This window comes from Sminthopsis crassicaudata, chromosome 2 (genome assembly GCF_048593235.1).
Source record: "Sminthopsis crassicaudata isolate SCR6 chromosome 2, ASM4859323v1, whole genome shotgun sequence".
Lineage (NCBI taxonomy): Eukaryota > Metazoa > Chordata > Mammalia > Dasyuromorphia > Dasyuridae > Sminthopsis > Sminthopsis crassicaudata.
Window position 1 is genome coordinate 406,886,081 of NC_133618.1, and position 20,026 is coordinate 406,906,106.

A 20,026-nucleotide genomic window follows, 5' to 3' on the forward strand; every position below is an offset into this window, starting at 1 on the left:
AACTGAGGTCTGTATAGGAGTAATGAGCAACAAGATCACAGAACAAATTAGGGACAAATCAACTCTCCCGATTATTGACTTCACCATATTAACTATGGGCATGGATGCCATTTAAATCTAAAATCAGAGACCTGGGTCAGAGAACATAACATAGTGGGGAGAGGGCTTTGGTCTGAGATTTCTAGATTGAATCATGAAACCTTGTGTTTAAAACCTGCCTCCTCTCTACTTATTAGCTGAATATCCAGGGGCAGCCACTGCAACTCTTAGATCCTTTTCCTCCTTTGTAAAACAGAGATGGGGAAGGAAAGTGGAAAGAATAAAAGGAAATAAAATATGTGAAAATTTGAACAAAATTTTAAAGCATTTTATCACTGTTATAATCATGCAAAATAACTTATTGAATTGATTTCGACTCATTTTAGGTACCTGACTCTGCCTTCTAAAAGATGTTCAGAGGTTCTCTTCAATCTAAGTAACGGGCTTTCTCAAAATTAGAGCTGGTTCTCATTGGATAGGATCAAATACACTACATAATACAATCCTCTCTTTTTACTTTAGATAAGTAAAATGGCTTGATCCAAATAAATCTTTACTCCTACTACCCTAGTCCTTTCCCTAACACTACTAGCATCCCATCTCCCATTTAACAAACATATTTTTCCTTGACTCGATCCAAGATCTGATGTTTTTCCAAAAGCTTTTTTTCATTTCATTAACTGGACGACTGCCCCAAAACCTAAATTAGAAAACTTGCACGACCTCATTCTAATTCCACCGCTTATGTGGGATGCAGAACTTCTAAAGAGAGGAAAAGTTGCTTCCAAGGGGTGAACTGAGTGGTCACACAAGCAAAGGACCAAGACAGAAAGCATGTGAAAGAATGGATAAGTGATTAAGCTGATTCCCGACTCCAGAGGAGGGAAAAAAGGAGTCAGACGACAGGTAGGTTACTTTTCGGGGACTATCCCTGATTTTAAACTATCTCTTGCTTATTAATTTAAGTTGGGATTTTGGGTTTTTTTTTCCCCCACAGAGTTATACTAAAGTGATGAAAGGTCCCATTTGGCGATGCAAAGTGCAGAACTCGGACGAGATTCCAGAAGTTAATTTCCACAAGAAACTCCTCTCCCTCGCTCCCCACCCAACCCGAGGATCCTCCCCGCCGCCGGGACCCAGTCCCCTTCCCGCCCCGCCCCGCCCCGCCTCGCCGCCACTCCTCACCCAGTCCCCGGACCCGTGCCGGGCGCTGTCACTCACCAAAGAACGAGTCACGCTTTGGCAACTTCTCCCGAGCCCAGGATCAGGGGTGCGAGCCGGGCCGGGCGGGCACTACGCGCCGCCTCCACTGCCGTCGGAGCCCGGGCAGTCTCTGCGCCCGCGCCCCCGGTCCCGCACGCGGAGCCGGAGCGGACGCCGGAGCCGCAGCTGCCCCATGGAGACGCTGGGGAGCCACAGCAGCTGTGCGAACGGTGCGCCTGGGATCTGGCCCAGGGAGGGGGGCGAGGGGCCGGAGAGCTCCGGGTGCTGGAGCTGGGGACCCGCGGGGAGGGAAGGACTAGGATGAGTTTAAAGAGGCTCTGCCCTTTCCATCTCGGAGCACCCACCACACTTGCATTTCCCTCAAACAGGCTTTCTCAGAGTCTGGACAAAGTAGCCCAGGCTCCCAGCCTTTGGCAGGTCACCTCAGTAAGTGGCCTAGAAGGAAGGAACGCTGGATTATTCTGGGCCTGACTCTCATATTTTAGGATTACGAGTTTCAGTCAATCAATAAACATTCATTAAGCTCTTCCTAAGGAAGCTGGAGGAGCGATGAGAGGCCAAAACACATTACTGCCCTCAAGGAGCTCACCATCTGAAGAGGGAGACCACATCCCTCATCAAGAGGTGTAGTGTCAATGGAAGGTCATCTCAGAAGGAAGGCAGCAGCAGGGTGTTCTGGGGAAAAGTCTCCGGCAGAAGTTGAATTTGAGTGTGTTGGTAGAAGCTGGGAGGCAAAAGCGAGGAGGCAAGTCATTCCAGGCATGGGGAACAGGTCATGGAAAGGCATGGAGTTACATAGAGATGTCCCTGGAGACTAATGTATCCGGAGCCGGTTTCATGGCCAAACCTCCGTAGGCAGGGAGCTCGAACCTTTCCTTTCGCAAGATAAGGAAACTGAGGCTAGAAGAAGGTAAACAGTGTGCCATTGGAGTGACCGGAAGAATTCAACCGCATGGCTGTGTCCGAGAGGATCTGAACCAGCGCTCTTTCCACAATACCTTGCTGGAGGTAGAGCTGGAACTCCAGACTAGGGTTCCTGAACCCCAGATCTATGCCATGCCTGTTGTACTTAAAGAACCCTCTCCACCCACAACAAAAAAGGTAGCTGCCCTCTAAATGTCTTTTCTCTTAAAGATCGATTCTCCCAAACTCTTACCACACACCTCGTCTAGGATTATAAAAGGGTTCATGTGCTTCATAGGATCATGGAATAATAGATTTAAAGCTTAGAACAATCTTAAAAGTTATCTACTCCAGCCTTTTTTCTTTTCTGCAGATGAAGAAATTTTAAATCTAGGACTTCTGCTATAACCTATTAGGTTTCTCAAAGCCAGGCAGGGGGGGAAAAAAAAAGCAGTAAGACTTCCCACTGAGAAACATAAGAGAAGGAAAAAAGACTATCTACCACTAGTCTATAAAATATGGATTAACTCAAATACCTATTTGCTCTTATCATATACTTAGATTTTAAAAAATAAGTTGTTCTTGATCGTTTCTATTTCTTACACCACCCTAGTATCTATCCCACATATCCCTCCCTTTCCCTGGGTAAGAGTCATCCCATAGAATAGATAGGTGTATGTTTTTACAAAGGGGGAGAAAAGTCAGCACAACCAATTAATATATGAAAAAATCTGAAAATATGTGCAGTGTGTAACACCCATGGATCTCTCATATCCATGAAGAGTTAGGTTGAGGATTTCTCCTTAATCGTTTTATTCAAGGCCTCCTTGATCTTTATAATTTTGTAAAGATTTATTTTGCACTTTTTAAAAAAAATATGCTATTCTTTCTGTTTACACTGTTGTAATTACTATATAAATTCTTTTTTTGGCTCTGCTTACTTAACTCTGCTTCAGTTTATATAGATCTTTACCAAGCTTCTCTGTATTCGTCATACTCAGCATTTCTTACAGCATAGTAATATTCCATTACATTCACATACCACAAATTTGTTTAGCCATTACCCAATTGATTTGCATGTAATTTGTTTCTGTTTATTAAGTATCACAAAAGTATTGTTATAAATATTCAGGAGTATATGAGAACTTTTTTTTTTTTTGATGGTTTCTTAGAGTATAAGCCCTATAAGCCCTATAACCTCATCTTTGACTCAAAGGGTATGAGCATTTAAGTCACTTCATTTGCATAATTCAAAATAACTTTCCAAAATGCTTGGACTACTTCACAACTCCACCAACAACATATTAATGGGCCTACCTTCCTATGACCTCTCCAACATTGGCTATGACCATTTTGTATCACTTTTGCTAATAATCAGGGCACATGCACTTAGATTTAAAGTTTAGAAAGATATTAGAAGTTATGCAATCCAATCCCTTCATTATTACATATGAGGAAACTGAGGTTTCCTTTTTCCAAAGAAAGTTTAGTGACTTGCCTTATAGGAAGAAAGGGACAGCACCAGGGTATGGAATCAAAGTTTACAACCCCAAAGTTTTATGACCCCAAAGCTCTTTCCATTAGACAAGTATGTTAACCCAGAACCTAGATGCCTTCATAGGAATGTGCTGTGCTGATTTCCTTCACACTTCTTTGGCTTCCCTTGGGGCAGAAAAAAAGTATTAATTAATTATGGAATCTCAGAGCTGGAAACCTTTGAGCTCATCTCATTCAGTAACGGCAATGACAAATAGAGATGCACTGTTTTTTGTTTTTTGTTTTTTTTTTTTAATTTGTTTTTATTTTTTTTTATTCATTTTTCCAAATTATCCCCTCCCTCCTTCCACTCCCTCCCCCCCATGACAGGTAATCCCATACATTTTACATGTGTTACAATATAACCTAGATACAATATATGTATGTAAATACCATTTTCTTGTTGCACATTAAATATTAGATTCCGAAGGTATAAGTAACCTGGGTAGATAGACAGTACTGCTAACAACTTACATTCGCTTCCCAGTGTTCCTTCTCTGGGTATAGTTATTTCTGTCCATCATTGATCAACTGGAAGTGAGTTGGATCTTCTTTATGTTGAAGATATCCACTTCCATCAGAATACATCTTCATACAGCATTGAAGTGTACAGTGATCTTCTGGTTCTGTTCTTTTCACTCAGCATCAGTTGATGTAAGTCTCTCCAGGCCTCTCTGTATTCCTCCTGCTGGTCATTTCTTACAGAGCAATAATATTCCATAACCTTCATATACCATAATTTACCCAACCATTCTCCAATTGATGGACAAGAGATGCACTGTTAATCCAAAGAGCCAGATAGTGACTTAATGGGCCAATGGGCCACATATTGACTTAATTTTAAAATATAATATTACCTATGTTTTATTTTATTTTTTGTTAAGTATTTCTCAAGAGTGTTCTGGACAATTAATTAATATTTATTAAGCACCTACTCTGTGCTGGGTACTGCACTAAGCACTTAGGAATAAAAAAAGAGGCAATCTAATGGATCCTGCATGTAGCTCATGCGTTTGACACTTCTGATCTAGTCCAAGGCTTCACTTTATAGAGGAGGAAACTGAAAATTTCTGGAATTTCATTTTATTTCATCTCCAGTCCTCTCCCAAGTCTTTTGTTCTTATAAGAGGTCAGATTATTAATCTTAAATGAATGAGAAAGCATTTATAATGTGCCAGACTTTTTGCTGAGCACTGGAAAAAAAGAAATACAAAACAGTTCTGATTCTTCAGTAGCTTAAATTCCAATAGATCATTCAGACCCCAAGGATTTTTTTCTTTAAAGTGCCTCTTAAAGGGAACAAAATTCCTGAGCAGGCCTAGACACTTCCTAATTTTAGGAGATCCCATTCTACAAAAAGCTTTTTGATTCTAGACAGATTGGAGGGAGGACCTGAGCCCTATGCATTAATATGAAACTCATGAAGGAATATGGTAAGCTGGCTATGAATCCCCCATCTGTTCACCTTAGTTTCTGGACTTCCTTCCCTCTTGCTCTTGCTCACTTCCTCTACTCTGGGAACTCCCCAGATTTCTATCTCTTGAAAGGATGGGCCAACAATTAGCAACTCAGAGCTGATTTGATGAGAGATAGAGACTTTAAATAAGACAGAGGGTTTGGGAAGAAAGCCAGCCTGGAATTTAGGAAGGCCTAAATGCAAGTACTGCCCCAGACATTTCTGTCTGGGTAACCTAGGACAAATTATTTAATCTAATAGTACTTCCAAACAACTATAAGAGCAGTTATTGGTTAAATTTAGTAAATGAAGTAAAGGGAGTGTGTGAAGTAAATGAAGTAAAGGGTCACTGTGTGACCAAAGGCAAGTCACTTAACCCTGTTTGTCTCAATTTCCTTATCTGTATAAGGAACTAGAAAAGGAAATGGCAAACCACTCCAATATCTTTGCCAAGAAAACTCCAAATGGGATCATGAAGAGTCAGACATGACTGAACAACAACAAATTCATGATAATAATTGAAATTATATAGAACTTTATGGTTTGCAAAGTCTTTTATATGCATCTTTTCATATCAATCTCACTGCAATCCTGTGAGTTAATAATGGGTGTGTTATTACCTCATTTTGTAGATGAAGAAATGGAGGCTCAGATGATTCAGTAACTTGCCTGAAGCCAAATAGCTAGTAAATGGCAGATTTCAGGCCAGGTCTTTTTGCTTTCAGTGAAAACCTCTCCCAATCTTTCTTATATGCAAAATGGTGATTAGACTAAATGAGCTCTACTTCTTACTTAGAAGTTCTAGGATCTGAAGTCCATTACAACTCAAAAATTATGATTTGATGATTCCACAAATGTCTACCTTGTCACCAAAATGATAGCTAAATTTCACATGGAGGAAAACAATGGAATCACTATTCCCTTTTCTCAGCTCCACCTTCTGAATCTTGGCTGATACTGAACTTTGGTTTCTTGGAAAAGTTGGACTGGAGATGCAGTTTGGTATGAGATTTGGCCTGCATATCCTAGTTTTCTTGGGATTCTAAGAGCTTGATCCAGATTTAATGTCCTCAGGGTCAGAATCAGTCTAGAAAGAGAAGAGGATGAGAAGAGACTATACCAATGATCCAGTTCATCCTTTGGGATCTGGTGCATTGTGGGACACTCATTTGAAGAAGGTCTCTTACCCAGAATGTGTTGAATTTAATTAAAATGGATTGAGATCCCGCATGCATGGTGGCCTAGGTAAAGACTAGCTTGGCCTTGAGAATCCTAAAATCTCAGAGTTGAAAGGGACCTCTCTTTGCTGCAGGGATTCCTTCTTTAGCATTCCCAATAAGTAGTAATCCAGCTTTACCTCAAGTACCTCCAGTGAGCCCATTATCTCCCAATCCATGTTTGTGTATCTCCCATCAACCATCACCCAACAGCCTCAGCCTTACCAAGTTAAACACATTGATTATGTGTTCTCATGTCCACCCATCCTTTTTGTCTTTTCTTCCTGTTCTGTCCTTGTTCCCACATGAATTATTAAATGGCCCTTTCTGCCCTTCTATACTCAGTCTCATACTCTTTTCTTTTTCCTTCCTGTTCCATAAAATTCATGTTCATTTCTATCTAGCCTTGTCTTTTAATATCCATCATCATCTCCTTATATGATCCTATACACTGACAGCTATCAGTGACAGCTATCTCTGGAACGTTAAACTTAAGAGTCAGAAAGACCCAAGTTTTAATCCTGTTTCATCCTGAAGTTATTTAACCTTTCTCAACCTCAGTTTCTTCATCTGTAAAATGTGTATAAATAGTAGCATTATCCCACAAAGTTGTTTGGGAATCAAATGAAATCATTTGCAGAGTACTTTGCAAATCCTGAAGTATGATATGAAGGTTAGTTATTATTCTTATTAACATCCATCCTTATCTCCATCTGTTCCTGTTCTTAATATCCATTTTCTTCACTTGTTTGTTCCACACTATCCATCCTTATTCCCCTTTCTGTATATATCCCTCAATCTGCCCTCATCCTTCTATACCTGTTTCCTAATATCAGTCATCATTCTAAATGTGTCACTCTCCCTCATAGCTCTTCTCAACCTCATATGTACTTGTCTTCCATCATTCTTCCTTGCTGCCATCTATCCCCCATCTTATCCTCACCTCCTACCTGTATTTCTGCCTATATTTCCTCTGATCTCTCCATTTAACCCTCTGCCCAACATCTGTATTTGTCTCTTTTTTCCTATTCTTGTCAACTGTATCCCAACTTCATCTCATATTTGTTCCATCATTACTTGTCTTTCTACCTTCATCCTCATTTCTGTTGTTTTCATTCAACAGAGTTTACCCCTTTGCCTGTGTCACTGTCCCAATATCCATCTTACTTTCTTATTTATTACTGTTTCCTAACATCCATCCTTGTTCCCCAGCTCCTTGAGAATACCCATCCTCCTCTCCTTATCTGAACCTATCAACTAACACTTATCCTATGGCCTAGAAAAGAAGTTCCTTGACAGAATGGAAGGTTGAAATGTAGAACTTATGAAGTTTCCTCCAAATATGCAAGTTAAAATGAAAGCCTAGGAAATTTTCAACTCTATAAGGAAATCCAATTATTTAGAATGGGAGCTGACTATCTATGAATTAGCTGAGTGGGAGACTTGATTGTCCAGACTTGAGATTTCATCTTTGCAAGAGATTCTTGGCAAGGAAAAAGCAATCAAGATCATAAACTATTCTGCAGTTTACAGTCTTAGAAAGTTGAGTTGGGCTCTGAGATTTTAAATTACTTGCCTAGGATCACACAGCCTCTATGAATCAAAGGTAGGGATTTGAATTCTGACATCCCCATTTTAAAATTAGTTTTCTATTTTCCAAACCACACTTTTGGGATATAGTATTAAAATGAAACTAGGCTAAGAGAAAACTGTTTATAGAGGTAGCTGGTGACACATTGGATAGAGGGCTGGGCCTTGAATTAAGAATATCTGACTTCAAATTTGGCCTAACATACTTACTAGCCATTTGCAAGTCATTTACCTTTGTTTACCTCAGTTCTCTCATCTGTAAGACCATTATAATAATAGCACTTTCCTAGCAGGATTGTTATGAGGATTAAATGAAATAATATTTGTAAAGCACTTAGCAAAGGGTCTAGTATAGTAGGTCCTATATAAATGTTTGTTTCCTTTCCTTCCCCTTATAAAGATGATCATATTACTAAATTAAGGCATTACTCCAATTTCCCTTTCTCTAAGTCCTTACAGTTTTATATAAAGGGTTTATTAGAACCCCATGGCAAATGCTATCTCTCTCCCCCATTTGCCTGTTACTCAAACTTCCATTATATTAATTTCTATTTTTTTCTCTATCTCATATTGGACTTTGACCTGTTTTAAAAAAACTCACTATCATAACTTCATGTGCATAAATTCAACCGTGGGCCCCAAACCAGTGCATTTTTAGGGGGAAAGCTTCTCTGGCTTTCTTGCTTAGCTTCATTGGAAACTCAGGAAGAGTGATAGTCAGCTCACTCATTTGCAGCATCATAGAATCTCAGATTTGGACTTGATTTTATAGGTCATCTAGGTCAGCTTTTCCTAAGTAGAAAGCTGCTCTACAATATCCCTAATAAATAGCCAAGGCCTCATTAGATAGCCTTCAGTGACAGCAGACCATTTTCTTGAGTATAGCCCTAGTTCATATTAATAAACCAACATTCAGATAGTTTCACAGAAACTAGTATATAATTAGAAGGGATTAGAAGATTCTTTATATCCATATGTTATCTGTTTATTCCTAGACATGTTTTCTGGGCCCCACAGAACAAGTATAATGCCTCTTCTCATGACAGATCTTCAGATATCTGAAAACCATTAGTATGGTCCCTTCTGTGTGTTTCCTTGTCTAAGCTAAATATTCTCATTTCCTTCGACCAATCAGTTTATAACCTGGGCTCCAGTACTCCAACATACTGGTTAGTCTTTTAAATATAGTTCATTTATCTCCCCCAAGAGGTGACCACAACATTTTTTTTTAAATTAGGTCTCCCTATTTTGCCAAAATTGGAAGTGTCAAACCCAACCCTGGAACCTTAACCTGCTTTGTTTCTGACCTGGACCAGTCAGAAATCTAACTTCCTTAGGCAATCTTCTAGATTTTTGGTCCTATGAGTACTGAACTTACTGCAGATAAGCAACTCAGAACTCCTGAGCTCAAACAATTTACTAATTTCAACCTTCTTGTGTCATAGATTATAGGTATGGGCCACCATGCCTGTACCATGTTAGTCAAGTAGCTTTTCTTAAGGGTTTGCTATGTATTAGGCAGTGTAATAAACACTTAGGATAAAAAAGAATGGGGAAGAAGAAAAAAAATTAGTTTCCAGGGAAGTCACAGTTTAACGGGGGAGACTACATACAGATACTATGCAAACAAGATACAAGATAAATTGGGAGTAATCTTAGAGGGAAGAGATTTAAGATTATGGAACTTCTTGTAGAAGGTAATGCTTTAGGTTTAACGAAGGAAGTCTGGAAAAGACAGAAAGTGAAGATAATGAAACAGAGAATTCCAGGGACAGAGAGCAATCATTGAAAATGCCAAGGCTGAAGAATACAAGGGATCACTCTTATCCCAGAACATTTGGAGTGAGAGTGAGAGTGGGTGTTAAAGTGTAAAAAGTACAAAGTAAGAAGGGGCAAAGTTATGAAGGGTTTTAAAAGCCTAAAAGAGGATTTTATATTTGATCCCCGGGGTAGTAGAGAGAACCACTGGAATTCATTGAATAAAGGCATGATATGGTCAGACCTATATTTCAGAAGATTAATTTGGCATTTAAATGGAAGATGGATTGAAGTGAGATGAAACTTGGGGACATAGAAACCAATCAGAGAAGGGCTTTTATATTAATCCATGAATGAAGTGATGTGAGCCTGTATCAACTTTGTTGCAATGCCAGAGAAAAAGGAGCATAAAAAGAGATAATATTATAATAGAAATGACAGAATTGACAACTGGTCAAATTAGATTAGATACTTCATAAACAGTATATACCAGATATGTTCTGCCTAGACCAGAATTTAGCAAAACTACCATTACTCTCATCCTGGGTACTGTTATGGAATTAACAACCAAAAGAGCTTTGTTGTATTATTGAATATAGTATCTACCAAATACTTCAGGTCTATTTTTTTTTGAATATACTATTTTTTAACTACCAGTTCTTTTATAGTACATTATACAAGTGTAACTAAATGGTATAATGGATAGAGCACCAGGCTTATAATCAGAAATTCAGCTTCCTGTGTTCAAATTCAGCCTGGTACTGTGTGTATAGCTGTGTGCCTCTAGGCAAGTCACTTCATCCTGTTTGCCTCAGTTTTCTCATCTGCAAAATGAGCTGGATATGAACATGGCAAACCACTACAGTATCTTTGCCAAGAAAATTCCAAAGGGTGTCATGAAAAGTCAGACATGACCATAAATGACTGAACAACATCAACAACTTTTCTACTTTACCTAATCCCAGAACTGCTCTCCTAGATCAAAGAATTACAAAGCATAATTGATTTTTTTATACCCTCCCCATTATCATTCATTTATCCAATCTGAATAATAATCATATCCCCTCTTGGATCTTTCTTTTGCTCCTAGTGGAGCTTTAAAAAACAAAAAACAAAAACAACTTTTTTATTATTCTTATAATTCATTATTGGCTTTTAGTACTTTCTGAGCTTCAACACTTCTAACTTCTCACAGGACCATATTTGAATTAAGAATATACTATTTCTTCCTTATTGATCAAGTCCATTCTAAATCTTTGAACTAGTCTTATCAGCCAGTCAGATCACAAAAAGTAGTTTCCCTCATTGTTTCTTGTACCTTTTAAAGAATTAAATAAATTATTATCTGATAAATGTGACTATCATCCTATCAACTTCTACAATCAAATATAAAATCTGTTTGGCATTCAAAGTCCTTCACAACTTGGCTCCCTCCTATTTTTCCAGTCTTACATCCCTTCCAACATACTGGGTCACTGGTCTCCTTGCTGTGCCTTGCACATGACAGTTCAGTTCTCAATTTGGGGCTTTTTTCACTAGCTGTTCCCTATGGCTGGAACAAAATCTTCCTCTTCATCTTAACTTTCTGGCCTCCCTGGCTTCTTTCAGGTCCATCTAAAATCCCACCTTGTTTGAGAAGCCTTTCCTAATCCACCCTAATGCTAGTGTCTTCTCAGTGATCTCCAATTTATCTTGTATATAGCTTGTTTGTACATAGTTGTTTATGTCTCCTATTAATTAATTAAGAATGTGAGCTCCTTGAGGGCTGGGCTCATGCTTTGCCTTTCTTTATATATCATCAGCACTTGACACTATATCTGATACAATAGTAGGCCCTTGCTAAGGGCTTACTGACTGACATAATTAAGAGAAGTTAAGAATTTATGACATGCTCTGCTTTTAGCAAAGAGATGACTCCAGAATTCCAGAAGACAATGAAAGTCTTTCCCCTCACCTAGCCCCCAATTATTGCTGTATTATACCTCCATGTGAAATTATTCTAATATATCTTCCATTTCCTTCTGGCTAGCTAAGCTACGGTAGACTCCTCCAACTCTCTTCTTCCATCCATTGATTGTCACAGATCTGATTTGCAATATGGTTTCTTCCTCCAGTCTGTGTATTTCCTCAGTAAATATACTTCTTATAATATATATTGCTACTTCACTGCCTCTTTTACCTACTCTGTTATTTTGTATAAGATATGTTCTTCCATATTCCTATTCTAGTCACAAGTTCCATTCCACCAAGTGTCAGTGCCCTCCATGCTGTGGAATTACCTCCTTGCATTAACCATATTTATATCCTATACTTTGCACACATGTATCAAACTGACCAATCTACAGTCTTGAAACTTGGAACGTTTCTTCCCTTTTTCTAGAGAAGTTGTACTTAGCATTAGAATATGGAAAACACAATTCATTTTCTTTTTTCTTCTTTTTGTGTAAATTTTTTATTCGTTTTAAACTTAAATACAAAATAAGAAAAGAAAAAAAATTTCCATGTACACAGCAGAACATGAGAGATTCAATATAAAACAATCAATTTCCATTTCAAGAAAACCTATGTAACAATTGTTACACATTGTTTTCAAAGCAACCCAGCTTTTCTTTGCTACCTTCTACACTTCCTTTTGTTTTCTACTGCATACTTTTTACTTGATTCTTCTCAGAAAGGTACAATTAAATGAGGAAATAAATATAATGATATACATATAGATATATAAATAGACAATTATAAACACATATACGCACATGCATACATATACATATATATAAATATACATATATGTATGATGGTACTATGCATATTTCTATTTGTCATTTTTTTTCTGGAAGTGAATAGCATCTTCCTTTTTAGTTTCAAATCTTTCCATATTTTTCTAAATCAACCAGCTCATCATTTCCTATATCATAACAGTATTCCAACACAATCATATCCTATCTGAAAGACTAGCTATGAAAGTTCTCCCCCTCTCAGTTTTCTGTTATTTTTTTCTATTCTTGACTACATTAGTCTTATTTATATAAGAAATGTTTAATTTAAAATAATCAAAATTATCCATTTTGCCTTTTAACAATGGTTTCACTTTATAATAAAGTTTAAGATCTGGTCTTACTAAATCTCCTTTTTTATACATATTTTTTCTCTTTTTAAAAATTTCTTGAGCTTTTATTCTTCCAAATGAATTTTTAAAAATTATTTTTTTAAATCACTAAAATAACTTTTAGCAATTTAATTGAAATGGCATTGAATAAATCGATTAGGCCAAATTATTATTTTAAAAGTTAAATTGGTTTTACCTACCCATGAACAATAAATATTACTTCATTTATTTAAATTCGACTTTATTTTGTATGAAAAGTATTTTATATTTATGTTCATGTACTTCCTTTGCTTTGGGAGGTATACTTTCAGATTTTTATTTTTTTTTACTGTCTAGTTATTTTAAATGGTCTAAAACAATGTTGAATAAAATTGGGAATTCATAGTGGAGTTATTAAATCTACTTTAGCTTTAACTTTGTCTGAAATTTTGATTACTATCCCTGCTTCTTTTTTTACATAACAAATTATATGCTTGTCCTTTCTTTTATCTAAGTTTTTTATCGTTTTCTGAAAGCAACATGTTTTAATGCAATGTGCTCTCCATTTTTATTTTATGGGTAAATATTTTATGTTGTGTTTTCCCCTCCTTCCTATTTTTGTTCATTATCCTTCTCATCCTATTTACTCCACCCCTCCTCATTCATCTAATGTACTTCTGCTATTTTGCCTTCTTATTCCTTAATCTACCACCTCTCTGTAAATCCCTCCCTTATGCCCTATTCTGAATTCTTAATCTACACATTCTTATAAAAGTTCTTCCCTTATGCTATCCCTTAGCCCTCTTATTTCTTTGTAAATTTAGAAAACTTTTATAGCCTTCTACCCTTTTAAAAGTATATGTTGTTCCCTCTTTTCAATTCTTTTTCTGCTGAGAATAAAGTTCCAACACCAGCAGCCCTCCCACCCACCATATTCCTTAATCTACCACCCTTCTGAGAGTCTTTTGTGTCCTACTTCTTCTGAATTCTTAATCTCCACACCTTTCTAAAAGTTTCTCCCTTATCCTATCCCTTAGCCTCTTATTTTTTTTGTAAATTTAGAAAATGTTTATACTCCTCCACTCTTCTAAACATATATGTTGCTCCCTCTTTTCAATCCATTTTCGATGAGAAGAAGATTCGGACACTAGTAGTCCTCCCACTCACCAATTTACTTCTTCTTATCAATTCTTCCTTTCATGCTCTTTCAAACTATCAAATATCAAATGATGACAGTCATAACAGTACTGATAAATTTTTTACATATAAGAAGTAAACAGTTTGATCTTATTAAGTCCCTTTTAGTCTTTAATGTTTACTTTATATTCCTTTTAGATCTTCTATGTTCTTTTTATCACAAATTCCTGAAAGTCTTTCAATTCATTAAATATTATTATTATTTTTTTTTCCCAATTCAGGATTATACCTAACTTTACTAGGTTGTTACCCTTGGTCATTTTGTGATCCTAGTTCTTTTGATCTACAAAATAAAGTGTTCCAAGACAGTTCTTCAGTGTAGAAACTGCTAGATCTTGTATCTTGTAATCTGTTTGTAACTCTAAAATAGTTAAATTGTTTTTTTCTTGTTCCTTATAATATTTTCTCCTTAACCTGAGAGCTTTGACATTTGGCTATGATGTTCCTGTAAATTTTCCTCCTGGTAAACTTTCCTGGTGATAATCAGTGGATTTTTTTTTTTTTTTTTCCTATTTCAACTTTTACCTTCTTGTTCTAGGACTCCAGGGATATTTTCTTTAATAATTTCTTGCAATATTGTATCAATTTATTATAGCTTTCAGGTAGTCCTGCAATTCTTATATTGTCCCTCCTTGATCCTTTTCCAGCTTAGCTATTTTTCTAATGAGATATTTCACACTCTTCATTCTTTTAGCTTTGTTTTATTATTTCTTGGTGTCTTATAATACCATTAGCTTCCTCTTGCCTAATTCTAGTTTTCAAGAAATTAATTTTCTTCCTTAAGTTTTTGATTCTCTTTTCTAGATGGTTACTTTCTTTTCATAATTTTCTAGAATTGTTCATATTTTTCCCTGATGTTTTCCTCTTTCTCTCTTATTTGGTTTTTTAAGTACTTTAAAAGTTATCCAAGAATTCTTTTTGGGCTTGGGACCATTTGATGTTTCTCATTGAAGAGTGGCTTTTTAAACTCCACTATCTTCCTCTAAATTTTTGCCCAGACCTTCTCTATCTTTATACTAGCTATCTATGCTTCAATTCTTTGCCCTTTGAGTAAATATTTTTATTTTTAACAACTATTATCATAATCAAGTTCTAGTTCCAAGGTGTGAGGAATGATGTCCCAAATTTCAGGTTCTTCTTACTGTTATTTTTCTGGCTTCTGTTCTGGGCCCAACCTAGAGCACTCCTCTCCACTCTTGGGTCATAGTTACCGATCCCCAAAGCTGTCCAGAAAATGCTCCTGTTCCCTATGGTCCCTCTGGTGACTTCATAATTCACCTGTTCTCTTTGCCCTGGAACCAAATAAAACCAGGGATGCTGCTGTCCTGCAAATGCCCACAGCCAGAAGGATATCCACCTCTCTGCTACTGCACTCATTAGGTGTGTGCTAGCTCCTTCTCCCCTTAGCCACAATGCAGGACACATCTGGTCAGCACAGCTACATTGGGTGTCCTTTGATAAGGGAAGCTCCTTCAGTCTTCTACTGAGTCATATGCCTCCAACACTGTATACAAGGTTAAAGTTCCTGAGGTTTAGTCAGCCTCCCAATCCAGTGTTAGTCCTTTGTTGCTTCACTGGGTCAGACCTCCACCTGGATATAGGAATCTTTTGTGGGGTCTGCTCAAATTGTATCAGGAAGACAACTGCCCCACCCCTACTCCTATTTATTTCCACTATTCTACAGATCACTCAGAAGTGAAGTTCTGGATTTTGTTGTGGAGGAAATTTGGAGAGCCAGAAGTTTTCTGACCTACTCAACCATCTTCCCAGAAAATGGTATTTTTGAGATAGAAAAGTCCTTAGAAATTTTTGAACCCAGTCCTCCCATTTGACAAAAGAAGAATCAGAATAAAGAAACAAATCAATTGCTTAAGTTAATGATAAAGCCAATACTAGAATTCAGGTCATTTTATTATCAGCCTTTCCATATTTAAATCCTTTTAACTATAATTAATACATGTGTTTTTTTAAGTAGTTTATTATTATTATAATTTTTTTTTTTTGAGGCTGGGGTTAAGTGACTTGCCCAGGGTCACACAGCTAGGAAGTGTTAAGTGTCTGAGACCAGATTTGAACTCGGGTTCTCCTGAATTCAGGGCTGGTGCTCTATCCATTGCGCCACCTAGCTGCCCCTAGTAGTTTATTACTTTTATTCTTCAAGTAGCAAGTATTATTAATATCTCTCCCACTCCCCTTATTGAACAAATTGAAAAAGAAAAAAATCCTTCAAAACAGCAAAACACATTCTCTCATTAGCTATTTCCAAAAATGCATTTTTGGAATTTAAACTTCTGAATGGTAAGTTTGACACCTCTCTCTTAGAAGATGAGTGGTAAATTTCATCTACATTCTTTGGACTACATTTATTGTGTTGATTAATGTTTGAAGATTTTTCAAAGTTGTTTTTCTCTATGAGTCATTTCAGTCATGTTCAGCTCTTTGTGACACTATTTGTGATTTTCTGGGCAAAGAAATTGGAGTGAGTTGCTATTTTCTTCTCCAGTTTATTTTACAAAAACAGAGTTAGATGATTTACCCAGGGTCACACAAGTAATAAAAGTGTATGATGTCCAATTTGAACCCATGAATATGACTTTTTCTGAAGCCAAGCCCAGTACTCTACCCACTGCACCACTTCATTACCCATAAGGTTGTTGATATTTTGTAAATATTTCTCTTAGTTCTACTCACTTTATGCCAACTAATACAAAACCTCTCAGGTTTCTCCCAAATTGTCTATTCATCATTTGTAACAATAAAAATCCGTTATAGTCGATTAATATAATTTACTTAGCCATAGCCCAATCAGTGGACATCCCTTTGGTTTCTAGTTTGGGCATATTATGAAATAAATTGTTACAAATATTTTCATTCATATATGTTCTTTTTCCTTTCCTTTGATCTTTTCAGGGCATGGGCAAATCAACAGAAATGTAGTTAGGTCAAAGGGTCATAGTTGGCTGCCCTACCCATCCCAAGTTTCTCCTTACTCCAAACCATCCTACACTTAGTTGTCAGTGATCCTAAAGTGTTCTTCTGATGAGTGCCTCTGACCAGGGTACCATAGTTTATTGAATACACACATACTTAATAAACTTTTGTGTCTCATTATTTCCATGATCAATTATAAAATCCTCTGTTTGGTTTTTAAAGCCATTCATAGACTTGCTCCTTCCTGCCTTTCTATTCTTATACCATACTTCCCCAGATTGGAATCCAGTTACATCAGCCTCTTTGCTGTTCCTTGTACATGACACTCCAACTCCTGACTCTGTGCATTTCATAAGTTGCCCTCCATGTCTGGAACTGTCTCCTTTCTCCTGCCTCCTGACTTCCTTGGTTTCTATCAAATCCCAGTTAAAATATGACCCTCTATAGGAAACTCTTTCTAATCCATTTTAAGTCTAATATCTTTCCTCTAATGATTATTTACAATTTTTCCTATATATATATCTTGTTTTTACTATTATTTATATGTTTTTTCAGGGACTATCTTTTGCCTTTATGTTTATCCCATCTTTAGCTTAGTGTCTGGTACATAGTAGTCAATTAAGAAATGTCTTTTGACTCACTGACACAATTCCAAATTATTTTCTAGAATGACAGGCCTTTTCCTACCAATAGTGCCTGTTAGTGTGCTTTCATGCAATTCCTTCAATGTTTGTCATTTTTTCGCTAGTCATCTTTGTCAATCTGATGGCTATGAAGTTGAATTTTAGATTTGCTTTTTAATTTGCAGTTCTTTAACTATTAATGATTCTGGAGCATTTTTCATATGGGCTATAGATAATATGATTTTCTTCCTTTGAAAAGTACCTATTTACATCCTTTCACCATTTATCTAATGAGGAACAGATATTAAGATCTTATAAATGTAAATCAATCTTGAATAAGAGACCTTCAGCAGAGAAACTTGTTACAGATATTTTATATACCAATTACTTCTATACCTTCTAATTTTAACTGCATTAAATTTGCTGGTACAAAAACTTTGAAAATTTTATATAATTATACATAATATGTTATATTATATGTACATCATATGTAATTATATATAACTTATATAGTCAAAATTTCCTGTAATCTTCTTCATCACTGGTTTGATTGCAAAGACCTACCTTCCCATAGATCTGCAAGGTAATTGTTTCTTTACATCTCTAATTTGATTATAATGGACCTATTTCAGATTTATCTTGATATATACAGATAGATAGGTAGATAAATAGGTAGATAATGTAAAGTGTTGTTTTATTCCTAATTTCTGAGATAGCTTTCTAGTTTTCTAAGCTTTGGTCAAATAATGAATCCTTAAATACAATAAGTAGGATCTTTGGATCAAATTCCATGCTTTTACTGCAAATTGTATGGTTAACCTGTTCTACTGATCAACTTTTTTTTTTTTAACTAGCACCAAATGATTGTTGCTTTGTAGTACAGTTTTGAAATCTGTTACTAATGAACTTAATTCCAATATTCTTAAAGACCAGAGAAGGTAAGTAATTTCAAAGTAATTTTCTCTCTCTTAATATCATGTAGGCTCCCTGATCACCCTGTATTGCTCCTCCCAACAAGTCCTGTGCCAAATTGTCAGTGACTTTGAACCTGACAGCTCAAACAACATCACCTTGAGCAGTTGGCAAGAAAAAGTCAAGAAGAACTATGGCTTCTTCATTGGAGTGGGTCTGGCAGTCTTCTCCAGCTTCCTCATTGGCAGCAGTGTCATTCTTAAGAAGAAGGGCCTCATTCGGCTGGTAGACAAGGGTGCAACTCGAGCTGGTAGGATTACTGCTTATTGGGAAAGGATGGGGACTGGAACACTGAATCAGTAATGACTTCACTCCAACAAGTTGTGTAGGCAGTTTGAGAATTGGGCCTCAGGCCTTACTTACAAGCCAGTAATGTCAGTCAAACAAAACTACAAATTAAACCAAAGGCCAGACCTTCAGCATAGCTTCTAGAGTCAAATCTTCTTGTCTTATCAGTGTAATATCCATAATACCTTGGGTTAGTGGACTAGATATCTTGCCACTGTTTTTTCACTTTTCTCCTCTCCAGAATATATCCAAGCAGATTAATCCCCCTGCCACTGCAAAATGTTCATTTTCTGTGGAGGAGAAGGTATGCCAAATAAAGACTTTGGTGTGGCAAGGATGACCTTCCCAGCCCACATCATAGGATTTTTTTCAAGGCAGAGCAAATTTCTTGGATTAAGTCAAGTTTTTACAGTTTTGTTTTAGAGGTCTTTAATATCTGGTAGTTCAGGTAGTAGTCCTTCTACAGTAAAAATTATTATTATATTGGTTTAGTTCCTTTTGAAGAATCAATTTTGGAAGCCTTATATGTTCCCTTTCTTCTATTAGGTGCTTTATTACTCCTTTAACTTTATTTTTCTTTCCTTTCCTAGTGGATGGAGGTTTCGGCTACCTCAAGGATAAAATGTGGTGGGCTGGATTTGTCACCAGTAAGTAGGGTCATTTACATTACTAATCATGGAAAGGAGTTCATGGGGAGAATAGAGGAACCATCATTCTGTTATATCTAGATCCAACAAAATGGAATCCTAGGGGAATCATTTTGCATCTGTTTCTGGTTATCATTTACCCTAGATAAATTTATTACCAACAAAACTTCAATGAGTTCAATTTCTTTCTTTTTTTTTTTTGGCTAATTTTTAATTAATCAATTATTTATTTATTTAATTTTAATAATTATAACATTTTTTTTGACAGTACATATGCATAGGTATTTTTTTTTTTAAACAACATTATCCCTTGTACTCCCTTCTGTTCCGAATTTTTCCCTCCTTCCCTCCATCCTCTCCCCTAGATGGCAGGCATTCCCATATATATTAAATATCTTATAGTATATCCTAGGAACAATATATATGTGCAGAACCGAATTTTGTTATTGTTATTGTTGCAAAGGAAGAATTGTATTCGGAAGGTAAAAATAATCTGGGAAGAAAAAAAAAAAAAAGCTCATAGTTTACACTCATTTCCCAGTGTTCCTTTGGACCAATAT

General features: G+C 36.5%; 1 protein-coding gene across 1 annotated transcript in view; it reads left to right on the forward strand.

The window, feature by feature from the left end:
* Positions 1-1,302: 1,302 nt before the first annotated feature.
* Positions 1,303-20,026, forward strand: part of NIPAL4 (NIPA like domain containing 4) — a 30,469-nt gene continuing 11,745 nt past the window's right edge. The window contains exons 1-3 of the mRNA XM_074291926.1: positions 1,303-1,472; positions 18,542-18,781; positions 19,410-19,466. Of these exons, the coding sequence (XP_074148027.1) occupies positions 1,436-1,472; positions 18,542-18,781; positions 19,410-19,466 (334 nt within the window). The 5' untranslated portion in view covers positions 1,303-1,435. The remainder of the gene's footprint in view (positions 1,473-18,541; positions 18,782-19,409; positions 19,467-20,026) is intronic.